General features: G+C 40.9%; 1 protein-coding gene across 14 annotated transcripts in view; it reads right to left on the minus strand.

Moving 5' to 3' along the window:
• Positions 1 to 24791, minus strand: part of BTRC (beta-transducin repeat containing E3 ubiquitin protein ligase) — a 117237-nt gene that overhangs the window by 50460 nt on the left and 41986 nt on the right. For 13 of the 14 annotated variants that reach the window (XM_030488907.1, XM_030488909.1, XM_030488911.1 and 10 more), the window contains 2 exons: positions 18210 to 18287; positions 6395 to 6484 (listed from right to left, as the gene is read on the minus strand). In XM_030488907.1, coding sequence (XP_030344767.1) covers positions 6395 to 6484; positions 18210 to 18287 — 168 coding nt within the window. Of the gene's footprint in view, positions 1 to 6394; positions 6485 to 18209; positions 18288 to 20923; positions 22031 to 24791 lie in introns of those variants that run through there. The other variant, XM_030488921.1, reaches the window with a different exon arrangement.

Genomic DNA, 24791 nt, shown 5'->3' on the forward strand with positions numbered 1-24791 from the left:
ATAATTACTATTACATCATATTACTATTTCTTTAAAGTCTCTCTTGCATTTAAAAAACCCAAGGGTTATTCTTTTTTTAATTCATAGCTTCACTGACATGCAAAATCATTTTGGGTGGTAAGAGAAGCAGAAACGACAACCACTGCACAGCATTCGTGTAACTGAAGACTAAAGAAGCCTGTTTACATGTAGTTTAACACGCAAAAGAAACTCTGAACAGCTGAAATGCCTTATAAATAGCTCAGACCCAGAGGAAGTGCAAACGTCTGCATTGTGAATTGTAGATCTTAATTACAGACAATGGCTGGTACAGCAAGTAGCACGGAAAAAAAAAAAGTGAAACAGTTGCACTGTTCATGGTTGGCAATAATTCTTCAGGAAAATATTTACTATCAATCAGTTATGAGAAAAGGGACTCTGCGCTCATAAAACAGCACGTTGCTTCTCATACCAGGACCATTTTGCTTCAGCATAATCTGAATTTAAACAGCTTGTTTCCTGCGGATATAATTTTGGAAATAAATAAAACAAGTCTATCAAAATCTGGAGAATGTGTATGGTGGGGTGGGGGGAGCAGGAATATCACATTTCTTTCTCAGTCATTTGCAAAGAGGTTATTAGACCGAGGGGAAGCAAAAACATAAAGACTGTCTTGACCTAAAAAATAATATATATATAAAAAATTAGAAACTTGCAATTAAGATAAAAGTAGACATATTACTAAGAAAGAAAGATCATCATTAGGCTGAAGCTTTTAGATACACCATCGATGCCATTTTCTACTCGTGCTGTCTAAATACTGAGAATTATTTACAGTTTGAAAGCACCTTTTGAACATTAAGCAATCCCAACAAAGTCCCTGCAATACCCATCATTCATACAACCCTCTTTTTATGGAGAGAATACCTACAACAGAAGGGTAAAATGACATGCTTAAATCTCTAGTAGCCAGTGGCTGAGACAGCATCTATCCAGTTTGGAACAGCCTCAGAAACTGTTGTCCCAGAGGAAGGTATAGCCAAGCCACAGAAGGGGACGCTGCTACTGAGGGATCTGGAGCTGGAAGCATGGCCACTGACAGCCCTCTGCATCATTACACAGAAGCTTAATACTAAAAATTAAGGTATGGAGGAACATACATTCTAAGTAAAACAGTGGAAGAAGTTATGAGGAAACTGAATGTAGCTAGTCAAATAATAATTGTTCATAATTAAAATGCTCTAACTTCAATCTCAAAGACTGGTAAGGCTTCAAAAGCACTGGAAAACTGCATTATCTGAAGATATACTGACTCTGGTATATCACAGCAGAACTCGGCTGCGTTGTTCATGCAAAGTAAACACAGGGACACTCTCAGGGAAGAGGAGCCATCAATCTGTGACATAAAGGGACTTGAGAGTACAGGAGGGACACTCCTCAGATCAATTTGTCCTACTGCCAACTGGAACATCCAGCCTGGAACCCTAAATGTTTGTTTATTAAAGAGTACTCGTGGTTTCTCCTTTTAATTCACGTAAAGATTCTGAGCTCAATGTTATTATTGTGCAGACTATTTTTATTCTAAAAATTAGGAAGTAGCAATGCAGAAAGAACTGACAAAGGAAGGTCAATTTCAATTACCAGCTACTTCCACCACTCCTTGCTTTAGCTGAATCATCCTTGAATGTAAAATGTGTAGCTACAGCTAAATAATTCTATGCATCTTTGAAAGAAACTTTCTCCTTGCATTCTTGAAGAACCAAGCCTTGTTCTGTGTTTCCAGAATTAAGCAGAACACAGCCCTGTCCCCCTGTACACTGCACCGGCTTGCTAAGCAGGCAGAACATCACTACACGCTTAAGCAGGCCTTCTCATCCAAGGGTCCAAAAAGCATCACCCAGTTAAATTTCACAACATTTCTGCAAGGAGATTATTATTCAGTTCCCTTTTTGAAGGGGAGCAAGAAAAGCCACCAAGGCCATAGAGAATAAAATCACAGTGCTAAAAGTAAAGGGTAGAAAACCATTCTAGATTCCTTGTTCAATACTGTAACCATTGCAGCATGCACATTTAAAATGATGATGAACAGCACTCAAAGATTCCCTAGAAGATACAACATGCTTAAAAGGCCCTGAGAAGTCCCTTCGTTTGCCAGGACCTTAAAAAGCAGGACCAGTTATCACATGTGCAAGGGGTGGCCTGAAACAGAAGTCTAAGTTTTCAAGGATGGTGTGTGTGACTGTATTTATCTAAATGAAATTAGAGGAAGACAGAGGCAGAGAACCTCTCCCAACTGCTGCTGAGTTCAGAACTTAGAAACCTGGGGATGCTGTATGCCATTTAGAAAGTGTCTTTGTGCTGTTTCTGGCAAGTATGCCATAGGGTGCCTATCTCTGGCACAGGTAGGAAAGAATTCAATGTGCAAAATGAAACTGAGAACATTTCTTTATATAGCAGATACAGATGAACTGGAACTGACTGCAGGAGTTAATAAACAGTAAAGACCTATCTAATGAATGCAGGAAATGGGTATTGACTTTAGAACTCTGTGAGATCAGCTGTACACCAGTCTCTTGCTGGGAAAGAAAAGAGCACTTTGAATCGAAAGGGTATTTCCATGATCCAGGGAAATGCAAAATCTAACAGACTCCAAGCAAACAGCGAAACTCCAACATAATGCAGCCCACATTATCAAAGCGTGAAAAGGCAAGACCTCTGTTTTAAAACAGTAATATATATAATCCATCCAAGCAAAGACACAGCCAAGGAGACTGGAGACACACCAGAGCATCCCTCACCACACAGCAAATAGAAAGTGTGAAGGTCACCACAGAAAGCAAGTAGTCCTGGGTGCAGTACAGAAGAGAAACTTGTTTGCACACCCAGGAGCATCACAAGAATCCTAGTGACATACCAGATGCCAGGGGATTTTTTAACTGTGCCCCTCTCTAATTGAGGATGAAGCACACACCAACACCATTATCTGGCCTGAAGATACTGGCTTACAAAATATGGAACAAACAATAGGAACAGATGCTCATTTGGCCAGATTTCAATAAGCCTCATTAAAACCAAACACCCTGTCCTTGGAGCTCAGGTTCATGCAACATTTCTACCTTATTTAAGCACCTAACACCAATTCCTGAGAAAGCTGTCCGCTGGTGGTTGCACACCAGTAGTAGCATAAAAAGAAATCAATCCTCTTGAAGGCATTATTTGGTTTCTAAAGAGACAAACAGAAGGAGTTGGAAAAAAAGATGCCAAAAGATTAACAAAAAAACTCCTGAGGATGGAAGAGAAACTGATGCTACAGATCACACAGGTGACATCTGTGCATTACAATATATAATTTTTAATTTAAGATCCCACTTCTTCAGTCAAAACATGTGCATACTTGAAACTATTTTTATTGTTCCTTATTTGCTTCTATCCAAATATGCCTAATTCCCATCAACAGAGTTTCAGAGGACAAATACCAGAAGAGCAGGGCTAAGAACAATATACAAAGATTTATCAGAACATGATATTCTAGTTTTATTTTTAAATGTTTTAATAAAACTAGATAATCCACAGGTTTGCAAAAGCCACTGTACACCTGCCTGCACACACAATGTGGTATCATATAGAAAATCAGGCAGACATAGTTTCCTAACAAACACAGACTTCCTTGAGTAGTCAAAAAGATAGTGACCCTGTGCTACCTTCCATACTTGAAAATGCGTATCTGTTTATTATAAACTTCTTTTCCCTCCATTTTAGGAAGAACGCCAGTTGTTAGGCTGGTAATTTACACCTGGATGTCCTGTACAGAAGCGTTTGTTCACAAGAGAGCTTGATGGATGGACAGTGCTTCAGCATGAAAAAAAGATATCTCAATATTGATGTGTGTGGCCTCAAGGGAAACTGCTTTTCATTCTTTGAACAAACTTTAGAAACATCAAGCACACAATAAGTAAATGGCATTAATACAGTCGTAACAGAGCACAGTTTTCTTCAAGTAGGTGCAGAATCAGAAATTCTGTTTTCAGAAAAACCATCGTTTCTTGCAGACTGGCTGACATGTCTGACACGCATGTGATGATGCTGACTGGGGCTCCCAGTCAGGGCTGATGCTGCAGTGCAGGATCAGGAAAGGTGTATCATTATTTCCAAAGTAATCCTTTTTTGTCTTTCACTGCCAGTTAAAAAAAAATACCAAAAAAAAAAAAAAGACCAAAAAAACCCTACAATACTTATGGAAAAGTGCTGCAGATAAAGAAGCCCGCAGTTATACTTTCCAGTGTTCACTCTCTTGACAAAACATGCTGAAGTCCAAAGCTGTAAGACACATCAATCATAGAGGATAAAACGCACCATGTGCATAAGGCTAAGAGAAGGCCTCTGAACTCCTTAAATCCCATTTAAGCCCTTCACCTAGGGAACATTTAACAATTGTGCCATTTGCCTGTGCCATTACTGAGCCATCTGCATTTAGCTAACTGGATTTCTCAATGCTTCAACACTTTGGAATTTGAAAGACAAGCTTTCTTAAAACCTATTTAATTTTGGTTTGTAGCTGGGAAGGCAAAGGAAAGGAGTACAACAGCCAGGCAAGCTAGTACTAGAGGAGTCATATCCCCAGAAAAGTCCATATACCTTTTCATACATATGTATGTATGTGTGTGTATATATAGGCATGTATACATGTGTATATATGTATGTTTTTTCACATATTTACATTATGGCAGACTGTCCTACAGCATATATATTGTCCTACAGCATACAGAGATACAATACTTGAAAACATATACTTTTTCATCTCCATGGTGATGGTTCAGATTCATCCTTAATAACATGAAACAAATCTTGCTGTTCCTGCCTCGGGTCCTACCCACGCCTCTTACCATGATCCCACCAAAAACATTACTTTAGAAGAATTTATTATTTAGGGCAGTAAGATGTTAAAGGTATGCCTCAATTCATTTAAAAGAGGCATCGCTTACATTAAGTGCAGTTCTTGCACATCTTTGCTCCTTTATAAGATGATCAGGTCAATCAAGATGCTATAAAGCAGATGGGGATCAAATGGATTTACTCTAGTTAGCTTGCTGTAAGCTGCTTCATGGCATCAGAATGATGTTGTATGACAATATAATTCAGTTAGAGCTGCTCTGCTGCCTTGTTTAAAGAATTTCACCTACTTTGTATCATAAAGCACTTTAGAAAGTGGTGTGCAATAGCACTCAATTTAGGAATGGAGGTGTTGGTATTGAATATTAGCCCTTTGTACCAAGATTGGTAGCTTCTCTCAGAAGTGCTTCTCCAGTGGAAGGTAACCTGGTACATCAAGCAGAGTTTATGAGCACTAAGCCACCTTCAAGCACCATGACAAACTTTTATGATGGCCAATTCCCTGACAGGAATCAAAGTAATGGGACATCCAAATTTCACCAGCAAAATCCCAGCAAAGATTTAGCTGGGAAATTATCTTAAAGGTCAATACAAAAGTGGCCCCCGAAGGGACAAAGCACCTTTAGCAACCATTCAAAGTATGAAAAAAAAAGGACTTTGAGAAGATCAAGGAATAAATAACTGAAAGAGAAAACAGTCTTTTGAGTGGTCAGGTTTGTGGTGACAGAGGAGCAACAAAATGCCAGCTGGTTTGGTTAACAGATGGCTGCGTGCACTGATCTGTCCTGCATGCTCATTCTGAACTTCCCTTCAGTGGAAATACAAAGCTTACACAAGGCTAAACGCATCCTTCACACAGCCTTTCTATACATATTGCACCATGCTCCAAATGTTTTCCATTCACAAACAGCCCTGCACGTATGTTGTTTTACTCTAGTTATGCTGACTTTTAAGAAAAGAGGGTGGCTAATGGCACGTCATCTTTTCCAATCACATCCACTACAATTCTCAAGGAATGAATTTTCTCTCATGGGCTAATATATTCCTTTTCTTACCATTCTGACTGCTGTATCTCTCTCCTCCCTTTTCCTTAAACACAGCATTCACTGTATTTTAATTGAAAGGTCTTTCTTTTTGCGCCTCCCCTCCAGTAGCTAAGAAAGGGAACCATGATACGAAGAGCTCTCATGCAGTATTTTTAGCATGTATCTGGACATCTATCATTTGAAGATGCCACAGCTAATTACATGGCAGGCATAGGTCATCCTACTGGAAAAGCCTATTACTTGTATAGCAGAATGAACCCTTCAATCCTAGATAGCTCAAGACTCAAGTAATCATTGCCAAGAGAGAAAAACAGCAAGTCTGAAATCTCTACACTGAAGGACAGACAAGCCAACCCAAAATACTGGCTTTCTGTTTAAATATTTTTTCCTAACTTTGATTTTTAACAAGAACTTTCCTTTCATTAACAATGAACAATCTGCAAAAAAAACCTCAAAACCAAAGCCGGTCTCTTACTTACTTTGGCCACACAATTTTCAGTCTTCATAGCAGTGCTTCCTAGACATACTGTTTCCTGGTTTAAGCACAGTCTGGCACAGCTGCTGTAGGTCTGCAGAAAGATTAAAATGGTTACGAATAGAAGAAAATGATTTTCTTTCGGGCATCACATTTTTGGCACAGGAACCCACAACAACTCTACTATATTTCCTTTTTCCTAAGGTGTAAATGTTTTGAACCAAAATGAACTAGCTTACAGCAAAAGCCTATGTTCAGGGCATGCATGTCCTCTGAGAAACTATGTAGAATTTTATTGTTCTGAGATACAAAGAAAGATTTTCTCCTCTTTCCCTTTGAAAAATGAAAAAAAAAATACCTGTCAGTTCTCTCCCAGTAATATTCACTGGCAATCTCTGAAGATTCTTCTTTCAGAGCTTACAACAGATTTCTGTTTGTTTGATTTGAAACTATTTCAACCCCAAACCTGCCATAGGTTACAAAACCTGCAGGCAACAGTGGCATGCTAAGGCCTTCTAAACCTCTCCCTCTGCTCCAAAGCTATGTCAGAGCCAGATTCCTTCAGTGCCAAGCACCAACAAATTATCTCCCCTTTTTGCCCCTCTACCACAGGCCCAACTCTGCAAACGATGTAGTCAGTAACAACACACAAACCAGCAGAGGAACATAATGCAAAGGACATCAGAGGCAAGAATGCAAAGAGATTAAAAGTGTTACACTGAGAGTGATAGGAGATACATCGACAGACCCAGTGTTCATAACAGTCTCCAGCTCAGGAGGACAGTAAGAACCAGCTGATGGGAACTGAGTGCTCACAATCAGTTTATAACATTATTCACCCAAGTTCTTATGATCCTCATTAAATACTTCTTACTGCCCACCATGGGAAATCAGTATACTGGCTCAGGTGGATCTGTACTGGTCCAGCACAGTACAGGTGCTCCTGGGGAAATTCGGGAAATCACAGTCCTTTCCACCTTACTTTTTACAGACCCCCTTTAAAGTTCACCATAAGACAGAAACAAAAAAGAGCACAGAAGCCCTATGTTCTCCATCGCTTTAGCAGTTCGTTTTATTTCTCAGTGAGCTCTCTAACCAGAAACCAACCAGTGACAGACAGGAATGCAGAATATCCTGGCTCCAGCAGATCTCCTTACAAGTCATAACATTGATATCTGCTGTGACTAGCAGCCAGCTAGCAACTTCTGACTCTGGATCCAGAAGGAGAAACTGAAAAATTCAAACACAAATCCTTTCAAAGTGCCGTGCAGATGAACAGAGTGCGTCTTTCAGCAGGGGAGGTTCAGATTCAAACTGGGATTAAGCCACGAGCATACAGAGTCTGATGGACGCGACTTAGCCTCCTGCAAATATTTGCCAACATCATAAAACCATCACTCTGGTATGCGCAGAACTTTCTCTCCAGAAGAAAGATCAGAATGACATAAACTATTATAAACTGTGGCTGAGATGTAGTGGCCCAACTGGTGGACAGAAAGTCGACACCATCTGCTTTGCACTGACCTTCAGACAATACCACGCAAACTTCATTTTATAAGCATCATGTAAGCTAAATTCAACCAGATTCTGAAGGCGAAAAATCATGAAAAGTTGGTAAGACTCTTTGTTCAGTATTTATATTTGTGTAATTTAACCCATTTATTGTAAATCTGTGATTTCTTTCATTTACAGTTTAATTCCTAAAGTTCCAGTAGCAGTATTTTTTGCACAACTTACCTGCTACATACTGTAAACTTTATGAGGAGTTCTGACTCAAAGGAAGCTACTACTCCTCAAGCAGGCTACTACTAACTCCACTTTGCCGATGAAAAGCTCAGCCACTAAAGCATTTACTGAAAGCAAAAAGGAAGCCTGTGGCTCCATGAACTGAACCATGAACTGAAGTCAGATCTTGTCAGTCTGTTTCCTCCCAAGACAGGTATGCACAAGCCTTGGTAGCAAGCCAGCTTTTAAAAAGCCCAGCTTACAACAGGTTTTATCTCACTTTTACAAATGGGAAAGAGCAGACAATCCAAATACACAATGTGAAAAACTAAACGCTAAGTCTAAAACTCCTAGAACTTCCTGAGAAGGAAGGAGGCTCACTATGCACTATTCAAAGGAAGGAAGCTCACTTATGTACTATTGAAAAGTTGTGTGCATGTCAGCATGTAGAGACAAATAATTATTTCAATGTATTGCTCGAATTTTATTACTTTCATCCACACGTTACATGTCAGTGTGAACGGTACCAACTGAACTTCCAGTATAACTTGTCATCAAATCCCACAATACCAGGACTAGCGACACTTGATGGAACTAGTACGGTAATTTAAAGCAGATAAATTAAACACTTCACACAGCAGGCAGCGATTCTGGAGCCTGCTGTCCCAGGACACCATGGAGAGAAACAACATCAGCGAGTGGAAAAACTGATTTATGGATAGCAGGTCCATAGAGCACACGACAGAGAGATTCCCCAGACATCTCTGGTGCAACGGTGGTAGATGCTGCACGAGCAGGTAATAGAGCACAGGGAGCAGCCAGACCCATTTGCTGTCATTCAACAGCATCTTCCACTGACAGTGCTGGAGTCAGCACTGGATGAGCAGACTCAGGGTCTGACAGACCTGGGCATTCTTATGCTACCAGTACCTCTCTGCCCTTTGACAACATGCCAATGATACTTAAATTCCTTCTTTCCAACCTTTTCAGCCACAGAAAGGACAGAAGAACATGCTTTTACTGTGAGAATCAACTTTTACATAGTAATTTTATTACCTAAAGATCTATGTAAATAGCAGACTACCATTTAGTCCTTCGGCTCAATATAAAGTAGTAGGGAAAAAAAAAGAAAATTAAAAGGTGCATGTATAATGGGTTCAACCCATCAGGATGCAGATTTGAGAATAAAACACACAGTGATCTTCAGTTTAATGTCCATTACTATGTTTGCAAAGCTACAAAGTTCTTCTGTTCTTATTTTCACATTCTCACAAAAGAATGCATTATTAGCCTTGTGGGATGAATAAAAAAGGTAAAGAAGATTCATGTACATGTTCTACAATATGTTTAAAAAAGTTTAAAGCAAAAATGCAGAAGAAAGTCTAGTTCTCCTTAAAAAAGAGGTAATGTCACTCTGCTTAAGAGGTCTCAGTGGAAATGTATTGATAATGTTGCAAAGAAGCTGCATCTGGCTCACGAAGTCAAGTCATAAGATGCTGCAAGAATATATTGTGACGGTTATACTATATGGTTGCCTTCTAATGTTTCTCTGTAGGCAGCAGTTACTGGCTACTGTGAGACACAAGATTACTGCTGGACATGGAGATTTGATTTAATCTGATATCGTATTCATACTAACAGTTACTAGTGAATAGACCTAACTGAAAGCAGAACGAATGTCTTATCATCAAGCAATAATGCAGAGCCCTACATTTTAGGTGAAACATTTGATGGTGTCTCATGCTACACTGCCACATCAGAGCACCTCCTTTCATTCATTCCGATGCCTGTGGGAACATCAAATAAAAAAACCACGAAAAGCAAAACCAGAGCCAAGCCTCAGAAAAGAAATTTCTCAAGCTCACCTTTAGAACTCAACCTTTTTATGAATCTCATCTAATTTGTACCAAAACTGTTGAAGTTTCTCCTCACCTTTCAACAAGATAAGAGGTTTCTTCACCAAGCAAACGCAGTCTGAAACGGTAGCCTGGTTCAACACCACAGGCAGATAGCTTTGCGTTGGAGTGCTTTAGTATATTTTTATATTGCATATAAAGCATGCAAACATAAACCAGTTTGTTGAAAACTACCTTCTTTGTGGAAGCTGGCTGTAATTCTGAACAAGTTTTCAATTTTCACACTGCTGCTAGGGTAAAACATTTTAAAGAGTTTAATTTTTACAGTGGCTTCAATGACACAAGATTATCTAACAAAGTAATGGTTAATCAATAGAGGGTTTAGTTGTCAGGTGAAACACATAACACACTAAAAGGGATTGATTGCAAGGCTCCTCCTTATTTACTGGGAGGTATATATTTAAAATGACACAAACTTGTTACCAAGCTGCATTCCTTTAACCTTGCAAAAGCCGTTCGAGAACGGTGTTAAGCAGCCCCATAGCAAAACAAGCTCTAATGAAAAAAAATAAAAAGAAACCTACAAAGATATGGGAGCACCAAATCATGTCAGAAGCAGGGGAATCACTAAGCTGTACTCACTCTCAGCCAAAGGCTTAAAAAGCCACAGAGACACTAGACTATGGTTCACTAAAGATAGAGCTGTATCTGATCTCATTCTGTAAGTGTCTTTGGTTACATTTTTCTTTTTAAAGAAAATATGATCCTGCTCTTTGACACAAACATATAAACATTTCTACTCTTGTCCACATAGCTCTGGACAAGCACTGGATGCCAAGCTGAAGCCTCAAACTCCAGACAGAACTCTGTGTGTGTGTAGCTTTTCCACTGACTGAAACCCATTTCTTTGGCCATTTATTCCGAGAATCCCCAGTCCCTGAACAAAACTCCACTTTTTAATAGAAGCTGCAACCCAGGAGTTCAATAAGATTTCCCCCCCCAATGGTTAATAATTACATGATTTATCAGAGAAAGATAACACTAATAAAAACCCAGCAAAAAGACAAAACCCATACCCTCCCTTCAAGTCATTTTCAGGGAAAAGATTATTAAACTGTTCTTTTTGAACAAGGGCTTTTGTAGCTAAGCACAAATTGCCAAACGGTTAGAAAAAAAGTTATTAGACTCCGAAGAATTCCACAGAAGTGGGAAGTTATATAAACAAATCACTCCAGCAGATTCGGAAAGATCGCTTTCATCGTACTTAGCGTCTTCGGAGACTTGCATTAATTACCCTTTAAAGGTCTTTCACATGGACAATTTAAAATAAATGCAATTTATTTATTTATTTCAAATGAGGTGCTTCTTGTGAAAGAATTAAGTAATCTCAACAAATTTAAAAACGTTTTTATAATCAGGTAATTAAAAAGAAGGCTTGAATTAAGTCAAGCTGCAAGACATTACCAAGCATTCGCCGCAATTATTTTCTTAAGACGAAATCTTTCTTATCCCCAGCCCAGCCTTGGGAAGGGCTGTCTCCATGGAAAGTCGTAAGGCAAAATAAAGACCAGCCAAACAAAAAACTAGATCATTTACAGGATTTTCCCTAAAGCACAGTTTGTCATATTGCAATTACACCTTGCCGACTGTGAAAGCCAGAGTCCTTAATATTGCCACTAGAGGGAAGACGTGTCTCAACACATGGCAATGGTAGTTGGGGAGTGGGTTTTCTTGAGCAATTACCATAACAAAGCTCCCTTGGCTGTGTGTACCTTCTAATTACTCAGTACAATTAAAATGACTTACCTAAAACAAACAGAAAAAAAGAAAAAAAAAGGAGAGGCCCCTAAAACAAAAAACCTCAAGACAATACAAACAAAAAGCCTAAAGGCCTTACTCCAATCTGCTGTTATCTGAAATTACATTAAAGCTGAAGATCTTTTTTTCCTCATCCATCAATGCACGGGGGGGGGGAAACAAAAAAAAAGAGCATGCCACAATGCCCCAACACCACGGGGTTGTTCAGCGATGTAAAACCATTAAAACAAACAAAAACAAAGAGCAGGGAGAACTAGATCTCTTGTTAAAGAAGACAAAAAAAAAAAGAAAAAGGAAATGTCGTGGTATTTAGCCATCTGGTAGCTGCTTGAAAACAAACTGTCCTCAAAAGAGCAGAAATACAGTATGTCTTCTCTCAGCTCACTGGCTTAGGAATCAGACCTCTCAATCACCCCCCTTCTTTTTTAAATACAGGCATGGTAACATTAGACTTTGCTGCTGCTGCTGCTGCTGCTGCTGCTGCTTTCACTTCCCTCTTGTCCCACTGTGCAAAGATAACCATGGTCATCCCACTCAGATCTGGTTATTCCATCTTGGATGCATTATTTGCAGCCTTTCAGGATACATCTTGTTGGGCCCATTGTTCACAATCCCTCAGGATTTTTTTTTCTCCCTGACAGCTACTTGCTGATTTTTAAACCCTTAAATCTTTCATTTTATAAGGCACATCATTAAGGGAAGATGGCAGCCAAGTGATTTTTCTTTCCATTGACAATTTGTGACATTTTTCCAGCAGCGTGCAAGGTGTTGAAAACCTGGCAGCTGTTACCTCCCGGGATGAAGATCCTTTTTTATCCTCCCTTGACAGTTTAACTCAATGGGTCAGCACCTTTAAAGACTGCAAAGTACCACTGAAGTGGATGGAGGCTTGAATTACTGCTCCCTCCCTAATCAATGTAAACCCCCACTGCAGGTGAAACTCTTCATCTATAGAGGTGCATGGGGGAGGAAAATGTAATGCCCTGAGCCAGATGGTTTTCATCTTGTTTTTTAAAGAAGAAAGGAACAAGCTAACAAGGGGACAGCTACTTTTGTTAGCTTCTTGGCCTCTCTCATGGCTTTGGATCCCCAGGGTTCCAACCACACAAGAGAAAGAATACAGAAAAACATAAACACTTAAAGAAATATAACTAGGGGGCTGGCAACACGCTGCTTTCAAAGAGTTGGGAGCCCTGTTCAGCACTTTATTTATCACTGCCCACGTTCTTGGGATGGTAAGTGGACATGGACACAAAGGGCGGGGGGGGCAGACAACACTTGCAATTTACTCAATTACAGAGGAATGCAGCAATGCGGCGGGGTGACAGACTCCTATTAGCACTAGTGCTGAAAGAGCCCAGTGGCCTTTCCTCCACAAGGCAGCATTCCCATTGTAGCTTAGACTCCGGCACAACCCGCCTTGGCTAGCTTTTTAACATGCATTAAGTGTCACAGAGGAATGGAAATTATTTTTTTCTTGTTGTTAGAGAATAAAGGAGAAAATAACAAAACTGAAAGAATAATCTTTAAAGTAAGCCTAAGGATGTACTTCTAGCAATTTCAGAAGGGTTTTCAACCAGCAACTCCTTACTAGCAAGCATTAATAACATAAAACATGAGGTAACCGGGATAACTTCATAGATATGGTGGTACATCCTGTCCTGGCCAGCTCTCCAACAGAAGGCAAATTCGAACTGCAGCATCTTCCCCAGAGGTAGGGAGGAAGGAAGGAAAGAAGGAAGGGAGCTGAAGGACCCTCACTCCCTCCCCATCGTGCAATCGTCCTCACCAGTCAAAAAGAGGGTTTCAATTTTTCATAGCAGAAATACTTTTGGAGAGGAGAAATACGCCTGGAGAGGAGCCCGAAGCAGTGGGACCAGGCTACCAACTGGAAGTAAATGGTTGATGGTTGCTACTTTTTGTCCTTCCTTTACTACACTTTCTATAACTGCTTTCTGCTTCTTATGGTTTGCTTGAATATTGGCTTTAAAATCTTAAGATCAGACTGTGCCTATTTTAACTTTGAAATAGCGCCTATAGCACATTTTAGGTGCTATTTGTAATTTTACAAAATGATCTCAAATCCATAAGACTGGATTGAGGTAATACTCTGTGCCAAAATGGTAAGTGGGAAGATTCTTGAAAATGCTAAGGGGCCTGTTCGAATGGGGTAACAGACAGGGAATTTTTTCCCCCGGACTTCCATCTGGAAGCTTATAGAAAGACAGCAGAGTCCAATGTGAGGTTTGCGGGAGGTACGGTGCAGCAGCCTTGCTGCTGCCAGCATTTCCCCACAAGGCACCTTCACTCATAGACAAACCACGGCAGCAAAAGGCACTTCATTATTGCTACACTGAAGAGAAGGGAGGGAGGGTCTTAAACAACCTGCATTGTGCCCGTCTTCTTTAAAAACCAGCAGGGTAATCAAGTTCAGGGCAGCCCCGGACAGCTGCCCTGTGACCTATTCATGTTGACCCCCACTATTCATCACTTTCCTTAGGACTATGAGGGCAAGCTCCCCGGGAGTGACCACCACAATAGACAGATACGAGCCAACAATAATACGGTTCCTGCAAAAAAACCAGATGGCACTGCAATAAATTTACAAATCTGCATTCATGGCTCCGTTAAAAACACCCAGAAGCTAAAGGCTGGAGGGGCCCCCAGAGAGTTTCCCCTTCCCAGTTTCTAAAGGCCAGCTCTCTCCCCAAGACTATTCAGCTCATGTTCTTCATAAATGAAGAATGGAGACATAGCCCTTAAAATAACAAATGTCTGACCTAATCAATCTAGTGTTTGGGTCTAACGCTAAATGATAGGCACTGAAAACTAATTATGTTTTTTGGCAAGGAAGTTGAATTAAAATGGAAACACACAGGTTAAAAAGGCACTGAAGCATTTGCGAGTCCCTTTGAAAGGGCGGCACACACACACACACTCTCACATGCAGGGCTTGAAACAGGAACCTGATTCAATAACTCATGCATTTATTTTTAAAATGAATCAGATTAGTCCCATGTGTGACCTGCCGGTCCATCTGTATGAGCTGGGCTTAATGGGCACTCTTCTCACGCTTACTTCAGTTTGAAGTATGAGAGAGATAAATTTAGTTTAATTTTCAACAGATCAAGCTATCCATTTTCCAAATGGACCATCTGGATCAGCCTATTAAAATTAATTTATAACTTTGCAGTGTGAAAATTCGTTTGTTAGCTTAAATAAAGTTGCCAGAAACTTTTGCCACTTGTCATTGTTTTTTCTGAAGTTTGTTTTCATACTGTGATTTTCAGTTTACCCCTTCAAAATTTAATTTTGTCAGGTCAAGCACTCAACGAGAACTGAGTGCTTGCATCCTTACTTCAAAGCTTGTCATGGCTTAGATCTTTTCACTGGTCCAGCTAACAAAGTGTCAAGTTCATTGCCTTTTTCTGTTTCCTTACCCAGGTGTGTCTCCTGCCTTGCTGCCCTTCACGCACCTACATGTGGCCATGCCTCCCACTTCCAGCATGCCAACTACACAGCTCCACTTGTTGAGGCTTCTGAAGACATCCTTCTCCAAAAAACATTTTTATCAACAGAAGATATTTCTCCTAGTAAAATCTCCATAGCGCTGAGTAATGAATGTCCTTCAACCTCAACTTTAGATGCTTAAGTAACCGTTACATCTCCTTATTACCTCCACCCTCTGGTATGTCTGTTCCACAATCGCACCTAGGAAAACATTTATGGCTAAGGCTGCACAACTGCACCACAAACAAGGCAAGAAAAGGTAATGCACCTTTACTTAAACTTTTCAGCAGCTGGACATGTCAAGACATCATCCTTCCCTGAAGTGGTCTGATGCATCTCATTAATTTTCTAAAACTAAAAGTACTAAATATGTGGACACTTTCACTGGAAAGACCATTTAAGTAAACAGACTTCTCCTCTACCCACATACACATATCCAATTCCTCTGTTCATGTAGGTCCATGTTCCCCAATAATGAAATTTCAACAGTGGTGTCTTCAGGGAGGGACAGAAAATATGAAACTGTACACTCGATATTTACCAAGTTAGCATCTTTCCACTAAGGTGGAAAGTATTTTTTGTCTGTTACTGGTTTGACAGCATTTGCAGGTCAGATCTTTTTGGTTTTACAAAGTATAGATAGATGTAAGAGAGGGTAGCCACACTACATACTTTCCTCCAGGAGATGTGGAACTTTCCAGTAAGCATTACTCTACTGATTACTTGTAAGTATCTGGGCACACGGCTGCATGTGTGTCTGATTTCTGCAACTGGAGTTGGAAAACTCCCTGTTGCTTCTTGTCCATGACTAATAGAGAAGAGGAGCAATCAGAATTTCCAAAATGCTCAGACAGCACTATTTATGTCTATGTAGAGAACCAAAATTTCTTCTACAACAGGCACAAAATCATGGTCAACCACTTCCTATGATCTAGACGTGAGGGCTTTAGACCACATTTTGAACTTGTCCACAAACACTGCTCTCAACACAAAAGGCCCCAGATAGCAATCAGAAGACCCAAGGATTTTCATGCATCTGTCATTGTAAAGACTGGACAGAAAGATGGAGACTGACACAACATCTCAACAATATCCTGAAACACAACTAACCACCTTCGATGTAAACAGTGTCCATGTGAATTACTTCCAATACAAAATATTTGGACAGTACAAGTGTTTTTTTAAGTGTATTCTTGCTACCTAGTCACCTTGGTTATGATGAATTGCAGGCCTGCAGGCAAGAGCTTTCCCTGGACACTAAGAATACTTCTGCAGATTGAAATACAACTCTGCCTTCTTGATCTGTATAATGCTGCTCAGGAATATTTGTCTCCTCCTTAATAATCATGACGAAAGACTCAGTGTGATGAGAAGGCAGACAAAACAGGTAACTCATGTTCCTTTTGATTTAACATCTCTTACTATGAACCTTTTCTTGGAGAAGAGACATACACCTTTTCTTGTTGAACCTGAAGGCTTGTCATCAATAAGATAACTCTAAGACAAGGAAAAAATTAATTCTGGTGTGCTGGGGACGTTGTTGGCTACCCTGGGGATACACAGCAGGGACCTAGTAGCTTTGCCCTCTTCCTCTAGTTCTTCTTGTTCGTTACTGAATGACAGAAACATTTTAAGTTTGGTGTAATGTATATAATCAATTCTACAAGGCAATCTTTGTCAGCAATATCTAGGACCGCATTCATTATCCTAGCATATTGTCTCTTGTCTGGAAGACTTATGTGGACTACATCTCTTGGATGGACCTGTCTTAGCCACATGTAGTCCTTCACATTACACCTACTCCCACAAAATCAAACACTCTTAACACAATACATTATTTTAAAAAAGCCCAAACCAGCAACAAAACAACAAAAAAAACCCACCAAAAAACCCCCAACCAACCAATTCTGCCCCCCATAATAACTCTCAGCTCTGAGCGCAAGCACAGTATATAAAAAAAAAGTAGTTGTTGTTCTACTACAGTTCCGACCCACAATTTCTCTTGGAAATAGCAGCAGTGGGGCAGTGTAGTACCACCCTATTCCTCTGCCTGAGACTGCTGCTCCTACGGCTGAGATGCAGAAGGAAGTTGGCCAACTCCTCAGCTGTTGCAATGTGTGGCCTGGGGTATTCACTTAAGTCACGTTCCTCAATGGTTTTACTCCGATACACCAGGCAGCAACCTTGGGCAGCTGAAGCACAGACGTATTTTTGCTTCTGCTACCTGAAGGTTGCAGTGGGGAGGAACAGCAAGGTGAAAAAAGATCTGAAATCACTAAAGCTAACTTAAGTCCCCCAGAAATCACAAACCAGACTCCCCTTGCTGACTATGGGGATTAAAAAAGTGATTCCTTTGCACTGGTAAGAAATTGGCTTTACTATATATAAAAGGCAAAGAGATTATGTTTTATCAGACCACTCTTTCTCTTTTCTGCCCATTAGTAATTTATACGAGTGCAGAAGAAACAAGAACAGGTAATTTTTCAGGTTATTAACCTGGACATCACCTCCAAGAATATTTACCTTCAAGGGCAATAAAAAGCATAATGGTTGTAGAACACTTTGAGACTTTTGATCTGAAGCAAGACAAAATATACTCAAACAAGACAGGAACAATTACAGAAGAAAAGGCTGAAGAGGTCTTGATGAACACCAAATGGAGAAAGGCAAAACTAGGGAGTCACAGCTGACTGCACTATACAGAAGCCTAGATTTCTTTAGAAAGAGTCATCAAATTCTCCTGAAAACTATATCTCTGTGTCTGATTTTCCTGGGTACAACGTGAGTTGTTCAGACTTCAAAGGAGAAAAAATTTCCATGAGCGCAAGTCAGCCTTCAGCTTCCAGAAGCATTTAAGGATTCAAATAGCTAGAAAGTTTTATCGCATTTTTAAAGAGACTGATCACATACCTGTCTAAGTGAATTCTTCTCGGGAATGATCTTCCTAGGGGGCTCATCATTATTACAGTCTTCTCTCTCAGAGGAATTCTGTGAAAGAAAGTAAGCTTTAATTCAGTTCTTATCCCTAATATCACTCTGCGAGGAGAAAAGAAACAGAATACTTATACTACACAGGCTGTAGTATTTTACGTATACCGGAGGCTAACTTGTACTTTTAAGCCAAACAGTTTGTTATGGCAGAGAAAGAATTTCTCCTCCTCAACACAACAATGCACCACTATGCAGGTCTTTACCGAAGAAGCCTGTGCTTTGGGGATTTATTCTTAAACCACCAGTAATAGCCACTTTGAAAAGCTGGAATGGTGGTTAGATCAACATGGCAACACCAGTGTTCCTGAACACCCCAGAATAACTACTTAAAACAGTGGAACCTGTTGAAAACAAAAGGTAGTTAATGGATGCAACTGTTATTCTCTGTGCCCCTATGCTTTTAATCTGTCTAACAATTATTAATTGCACCAAGTCTGCTTGGCTGCCTAAAATCTTGCAGAAATGATGACAGAGCTAAATTCTGGTGAAAGAGGTTGTCAGGAGATCCTTAAAAAAAAAAAGGTGTAGGTAGTGTATAATATTAGGGCCGGTTTCACTCCTGACCTCTGACTCTACATACATGTACAATTTCTATAAAGACTGATGCTCCAAAACTGAAGCTGCCACCTCCAAAAAAAGAGCATCAGTAAGACAAGAGAAGCTGCACAAGAAGAAAAAGGAGGGCTTTTCCAGCATAAGAAAGACCACCAGGAGACTTTTTTCCCATTAAATTCATGATTAAAACCAATTATTACTTGTTTTAAAGGCAGGCTATAGTTATCCCAGCACATGCACAATATGTAGCAATCATTTGGTTAAAAACTGCTGGGCATATGGGGAGAATCCTGTCCTCATTGCCGAAGTCAGCTACTCTGGAAGACAGCATTCCTTCGCATGGGTTCAGCCACTGCCTTGACAGAGTAATGACAGCCAGCTTTGGGGAAATCCCACACACACATCTAAAATCAGTTTGATCACCACAGTTTTCATAGCCTTAGGCCACATTCCCATGCATTCAGTAGCAAGCAACTAAACAGGTTTTAAAGAGATACAGAAAAACTGCTTAGGGAGAGCTCTGCCAGGAAAAGGGTGGTTTTTCAGTTACTTGCAGACAAGCTCAAGAGCGTGTATATTCAGGCAGAAGTTTGCATTCTGCATCTCTCCCCCTTGTTCCCCAAATAACTTGTCCTTCACTGAGCATGGCTTCTCACAGAGCCAGCTTCCAGCACACCACCTCAGGAGACACAAGTGGCATCTGTGGGCAGAGGAGAAGCTGGGTCCTGCAAACAGCCATCATGGCAGAGCAGGGCGAGCAGAAAGCAAGCAGGCTGCAGGAAGCCATCAGAAGAGCAGTGTGCTCGCGTGCCCACTGCAGTGCTGCGTGATCAGGCACTGTCTAGGCAGCTCGGTTTGCTGGGCTGGTGAAGGAGAAGAAAAGGTACAACCAGGAGGTAGGGTAGGAGCAGGAGCTGTTTGCTGAAAAATGGCAGATGAGGGAGACACACAACAAAAACAAACACAAAACACGTGGGATATCATAAACTGGTCGGGAAGATCCTGTGTAAATCAAGGCTTACAGACCAACTAGGGATTTGGGATTTTTTTTAAGCAAGATACAGAACTCGCAAGGCACCATGACATCTTGGATGCTGTAACCAGGGTTTTATAATGGAAATCAATCCTAAACAGGCCTGACAAATTGCTGTAAAAGGCCAGCTTTTAAAAGTTTTCATATGAGGTCTCAGCCAGGACCAACTTATTACATTAAATCCAGCTTAGAAAGGACTGATCGTAAAAACATACAAGCCAGAATCACATATCTCCAAAAAGGCAGGTCAGATGTTAAAGCTGCTTTTTTTTCTGCTCATGAAATACAGTTTAGTAAGTAGTTAATTCAAGCGAGGATTTTAATTTCTGCACCTTGGAGAAAAAGACCAAGTGTGTGAACCATCAGCGTCTGAGGTGAGTTACGACACCTTTCCAGGAAATCCATTCTGTTGGGGGGTGAGGGGGTTGTTTACTATTTCTGGATGCTTTTCCAACATCCACCGTCTTCCCTACAATAAGTGCCAAAATGACTTCCCCTTCCAAATAATCTTTCTACAACAGTGAAATCTTGTATTCTTCTCTCCTTTCAAAGCCATTAAGGATCCTCCCTCAAAAAAACATCCAAAAGCAGGAAAATCAGTGCTGCTGGCAAACTGTCAGCCCTTATTTTGAAATTTCTAGTTACTACAAAGCATCAAGTTACCTTCTTTTCCTTTAAGCTGAGCATCTCGTTTTAAGAGCAAGCAGAGGACCATTTTGCATTCATTATCTTTATAGGTGGCAAGGCTAAGAGGTTGGCTGAACAAAGACCAGACAAAGACTGCCAAGTGCATATGGTGGTTCACAGCTTGGCGTCTCACCATTCTCCAGCACCAACACAGCAGCTCCGATAGCAGACTATTAAAGAGGAGCGCTGCTCGTGCACTTTTGTCGGCAAGTAAGTTACGCTTGGTGAAGACAGAATGACTGGAAAGCATTGCACTTAAGAAAAAGCACAGATGTTTATAACTCCCTCTCATTTCTCAGGAATAGGAAACCTATCAATCCAGGTGCAGGTACAAGACCCTGAATATTTCAGGACTAACTGTAGCTGCGTAGAAGTGAATTTCACCTGATAGGGCAACACTTAGCCATGGTCATGGGAAGAGCATAACGTAATCGACTGAAACGGTACACCTATATATTTCTCCTTGCTGAACGAGGTGGGAGGAGGGATAAACATGTGTGAGGTCAGAATAAGGTTTGCTTCAGCAGGACTTCAGTGATGCTCTCGGCCGCAAGAGAGGCAGACAAAGGGAGGCACTGCTCTGAGCACCCTCTCGTGGTTACTGAAATGCACATATCAGGCACAGACCTGGAAAGAAGCATTTGGTATCCAGACGGTAAGTTGGGTGTACACACTGGGAATATTAAAGATCTGCAGTAACTGTACTTGATATGTAGTAGAGGAACGATGGAATTTGTTAGGGTGAAAGAAGTGAAGAAAACCAGCATACAGAGAGCTGAAAAGCCATACAAACTCCCTTCCATCAGGGAAAATGTTCAAATCCTGCAGGCAAGCCTTCCTTCACAGACTGTAGCCAGACTCACCAAAAGTGCTTGTGCTCGCATGCAGGGGTCTCTCCTTTGAACAAGGTAAGATGTGAAGTGCTTAAGTCTCCAAAGCACAAATAGATCAATCTTGGTGAGATAAAAACTGTGTCTATCCCCCCCCACCCCCCCTCCACAAACAGGTAAAATATTTATTTGCCCAAGGTCACATAATGACATTGGAAGTGCTGGGAAGAGAAGCCAGGAAACCCAAGCTCACAGCTCTTGTAACCTTTAAAATTTCCCTCGAACAGGAGATTCCTGTAAAGGGGCTCTGCCTTCCGTAGCTGATTTTTCCTAAAATGGCTACTGTCTGTAACGAGATCCTTTTAAATCTGATTTTCATTCAAAACTTCAGCCTGTAATTAACAGAATATAATTCCATGGCAGGTTGTCTTAAAGACCACTATGAAATTATTACTATTTAACTCTCCCCATGAAGCCTCCTCCACCATTAAACACAACATGCTACGACGCATACCAAATCCCTGGACTGAAGCGTTTGACAGGAGATGACATGCAGTATTTTGCGTACACAGCCCAGCAAAACACTGCTGCGGACGAGATATAATACACGGAGAAATGCACTCCCAGGGACTACCAATTGGGCAGAGCTACCTTTAGTACCGCCTCACTCGTCGTGGTGGAAATCAAACCCCTGCCAACTGGGGGAGGCTTTCTTTGGTGTTGTTCTGCCCTGTACTAATTATAAGAGAGTACAGACGCAGCCTTATTCCAAGTGTGGGGAGGTGGGGGTGGGGGAGAAGCGTGTGTCTAAGCGAAGAGCACAACTATTTTTTATGCTTTCAAATTCTTAATCCTGTTTGGAGCTGTCAGTGGGGGTTAATGGAAGCCTTGGATAGGAGAATTCCAATCTGGTTGGCAGATGGATAGGTTGGTTATAGCTGCATAACTATGTCTTGCCTGCAGGCACAATTCAGAACACTGTTAAAGCAATATAAAGTCTCTGTCAAGCTGAACCATTTGGATCAGTAGCAAGGAGAAATAATAATAAAAAAAGGAGTTCATTTCTGGGCCTTGCGCGTTTATGCTAGTATGCAGAAACTGATTAATTGTCATCGTGTGCTGGTCTGCTATACCTCGGATTTCTACTTCTGGAGTAGATTTTGCATGCTAATATAATCATTCTCCCTCTTGAGACATTAGCAAATAATCAAATGAAAAACAGGATCATAATTTACTGAGATTCGGGCAATTCTCTATGCAAATTTGACTTGTTATTGCTGCTGCCTCGTTAATCTGAATGCCTTTGACAAACTCCTTTGATTTATGAACTCATGACAACTCCAATGTGTATATATTTTGCTAGATTGACATTATCATTAAGAGTGGGTGGACTGAGCTCACATGAATGGCTGATTTTATTCGCTGGTGTCTGCTGCTCAACAGCTGAGCATCTCCTTCTCACAAAGCCCCTGAGCGCCAGGCTCTTCCCATCTACCCATCCATTCATCATCTCGATGTTAATTGGCCCAGGCTTTAAGCAAATTTTCAACACGATTTAAAGGCACGATGACACTGATTACTGACCCTCTGCCATACGGTGCCTATTGATTAACCTGACAGAGATGATGAGCTTGAGGGAAACTAGGTGTGTGTGGACCTCAGGGGTGGGGGGGTGGTGGAAATAATATTGTTTATGCAGGCAAAACACTTGTCATTATCCCAAAGGCCAAAATTTGTGCTGCACTGGCCCTTAAAACACACTATTGCTTTAAACACCTGCATCCAATACAGAAAATGCTTGCTTGCTGTGGAAAAATGATTACAAATTTGATGTCATGTGCAGTCTGTATTTTAATCGAGTTCCCTGATAAATAGAGCCCCTCAAGCCAATCAAGTCTCGCTCTAGCCATTGAGTGCATACACATCAGTTCGAACAGAAGCTTGGGCAGGGTGTGTTTCTAGTGGTATCAGCAGATCCAACCGCACGCAGGAAATCTACTTGGGTATTTCAGGTCTCTAAGCAAATAATACAGTGGGAACACAGTGTCCAAACAGTTACAGTAGAGTAAATGTTTCAAGGGCAAACTGGATGCCAGAGGTAGCTGCCTCAGTATTTCTGTTGCCATGTTAAAGCAGATGCTTTAGCACACACGAGGCAATAGTGTGTATTTCCCCTTTTCCAGGGCAAACTGTTGATACGACCTGACCCTCAAGTTCCTAGGTACACTGAATGAACGCAGCATTTTATCAGAGCTTGAAAATAACTGACATCCTCTTTCACATTTCTTGAAGTGTCCCTGCACCACACTTGGTCCTTCTCACCAAGGACAGAGGGGTAATGTCTCAGCTTAGAGGGAGCTACTGAATAAAGTAGGTACATCAGCATTCTGCCTGCAGACTGGTGCTATATGAAAGGAAAAGGAAGCAGAAGGCCTGTTTAACCCCCACCCAGCCGCAGGTTACATCTGTCAGTCAATTCACACTGTTCTTCTTTCCCAATTCAAGCCAGCAGCCTGTCAGTAGCCAGGATGTTTCTCTTGAGGGGGAGGGAGGGGGGGGAGATTTAGGAGGAAAGGGGTGTTACCCCAAGGCCCTATGAAGTTAGTTGTCTTGTAGTTTGCATCAATTTCTTGTAGCAAATAGGACAAGGAATCACTGGTAAAGGTATGGAGAAATAAGCTGCAATGGCCTGATGCCCATGTCAGCCAGAGCAGACTGAAAAGTGGAGGGGGATGGAATAAGGAGAGAAAAAGAGAGAGAAAGATGTGTGGAAATAAGTGCCAGTCTAAGACTAGAGGCACATATAAGCCTTATGTTCCCTTTCCAATAACCTTTGTAAGTGATAGATGAGCCCAAGTCCATTGTTATCGTTAAGGGACTGTCAGCATCCTGATTTTATAAATGCTGTCTGTCAGTTTATAAATATCTCAGCCATTTCAAACAGTACTAGGATGAATCCTGGCATAGCCAATGTCAGCCTGAGAGCAGTATTACCGTTAAAAAAAAATATGGGTCTAACATCCACTAAAAACATTTAAGGATAGCTTTTCCTTTTTCTCCTGACATGAGACCCCAAATATTCAAATTCCTGCTTATTTGGCTAATCGCTACAATATATAAAAGCAATCCTTAACACTGGTAATCTTCTTTGAGGAAAAAACAAGTATGAAAGCTGCAAGTTTGAAGGCAATTCTATGCCTCTTTGGCAGATAAAACAAAAAATGACAGCTGTAACACACAGGGAGATCCACAGCAATGAAAATGCAGAGATAAGTATCAGACCCCATTCCTCCTCGGCATTTGCTGCTCTGAACATTCACCAAGATTAGATCCTTTTAGAGAACACCATAAATTGCAATGTGTAGGCACAAGGGGGTGACTTCAGCCCGGAATGAA

Source organism: Strigops habroptila, chromosome 5 (genome assembly GCF_004027225.2).
Source record: "Strigops habroptila isolate Jane chromosome 5, bStrHab1.2.pri, whole genome shotgun sequence".
Taxonomy (NCBI): domain Eukaryota; kingdom Metazoa; phylum Chordata; class Aves; order Psittaciformes; family Psittacidae; genus Strigops; species Strigops habroptila.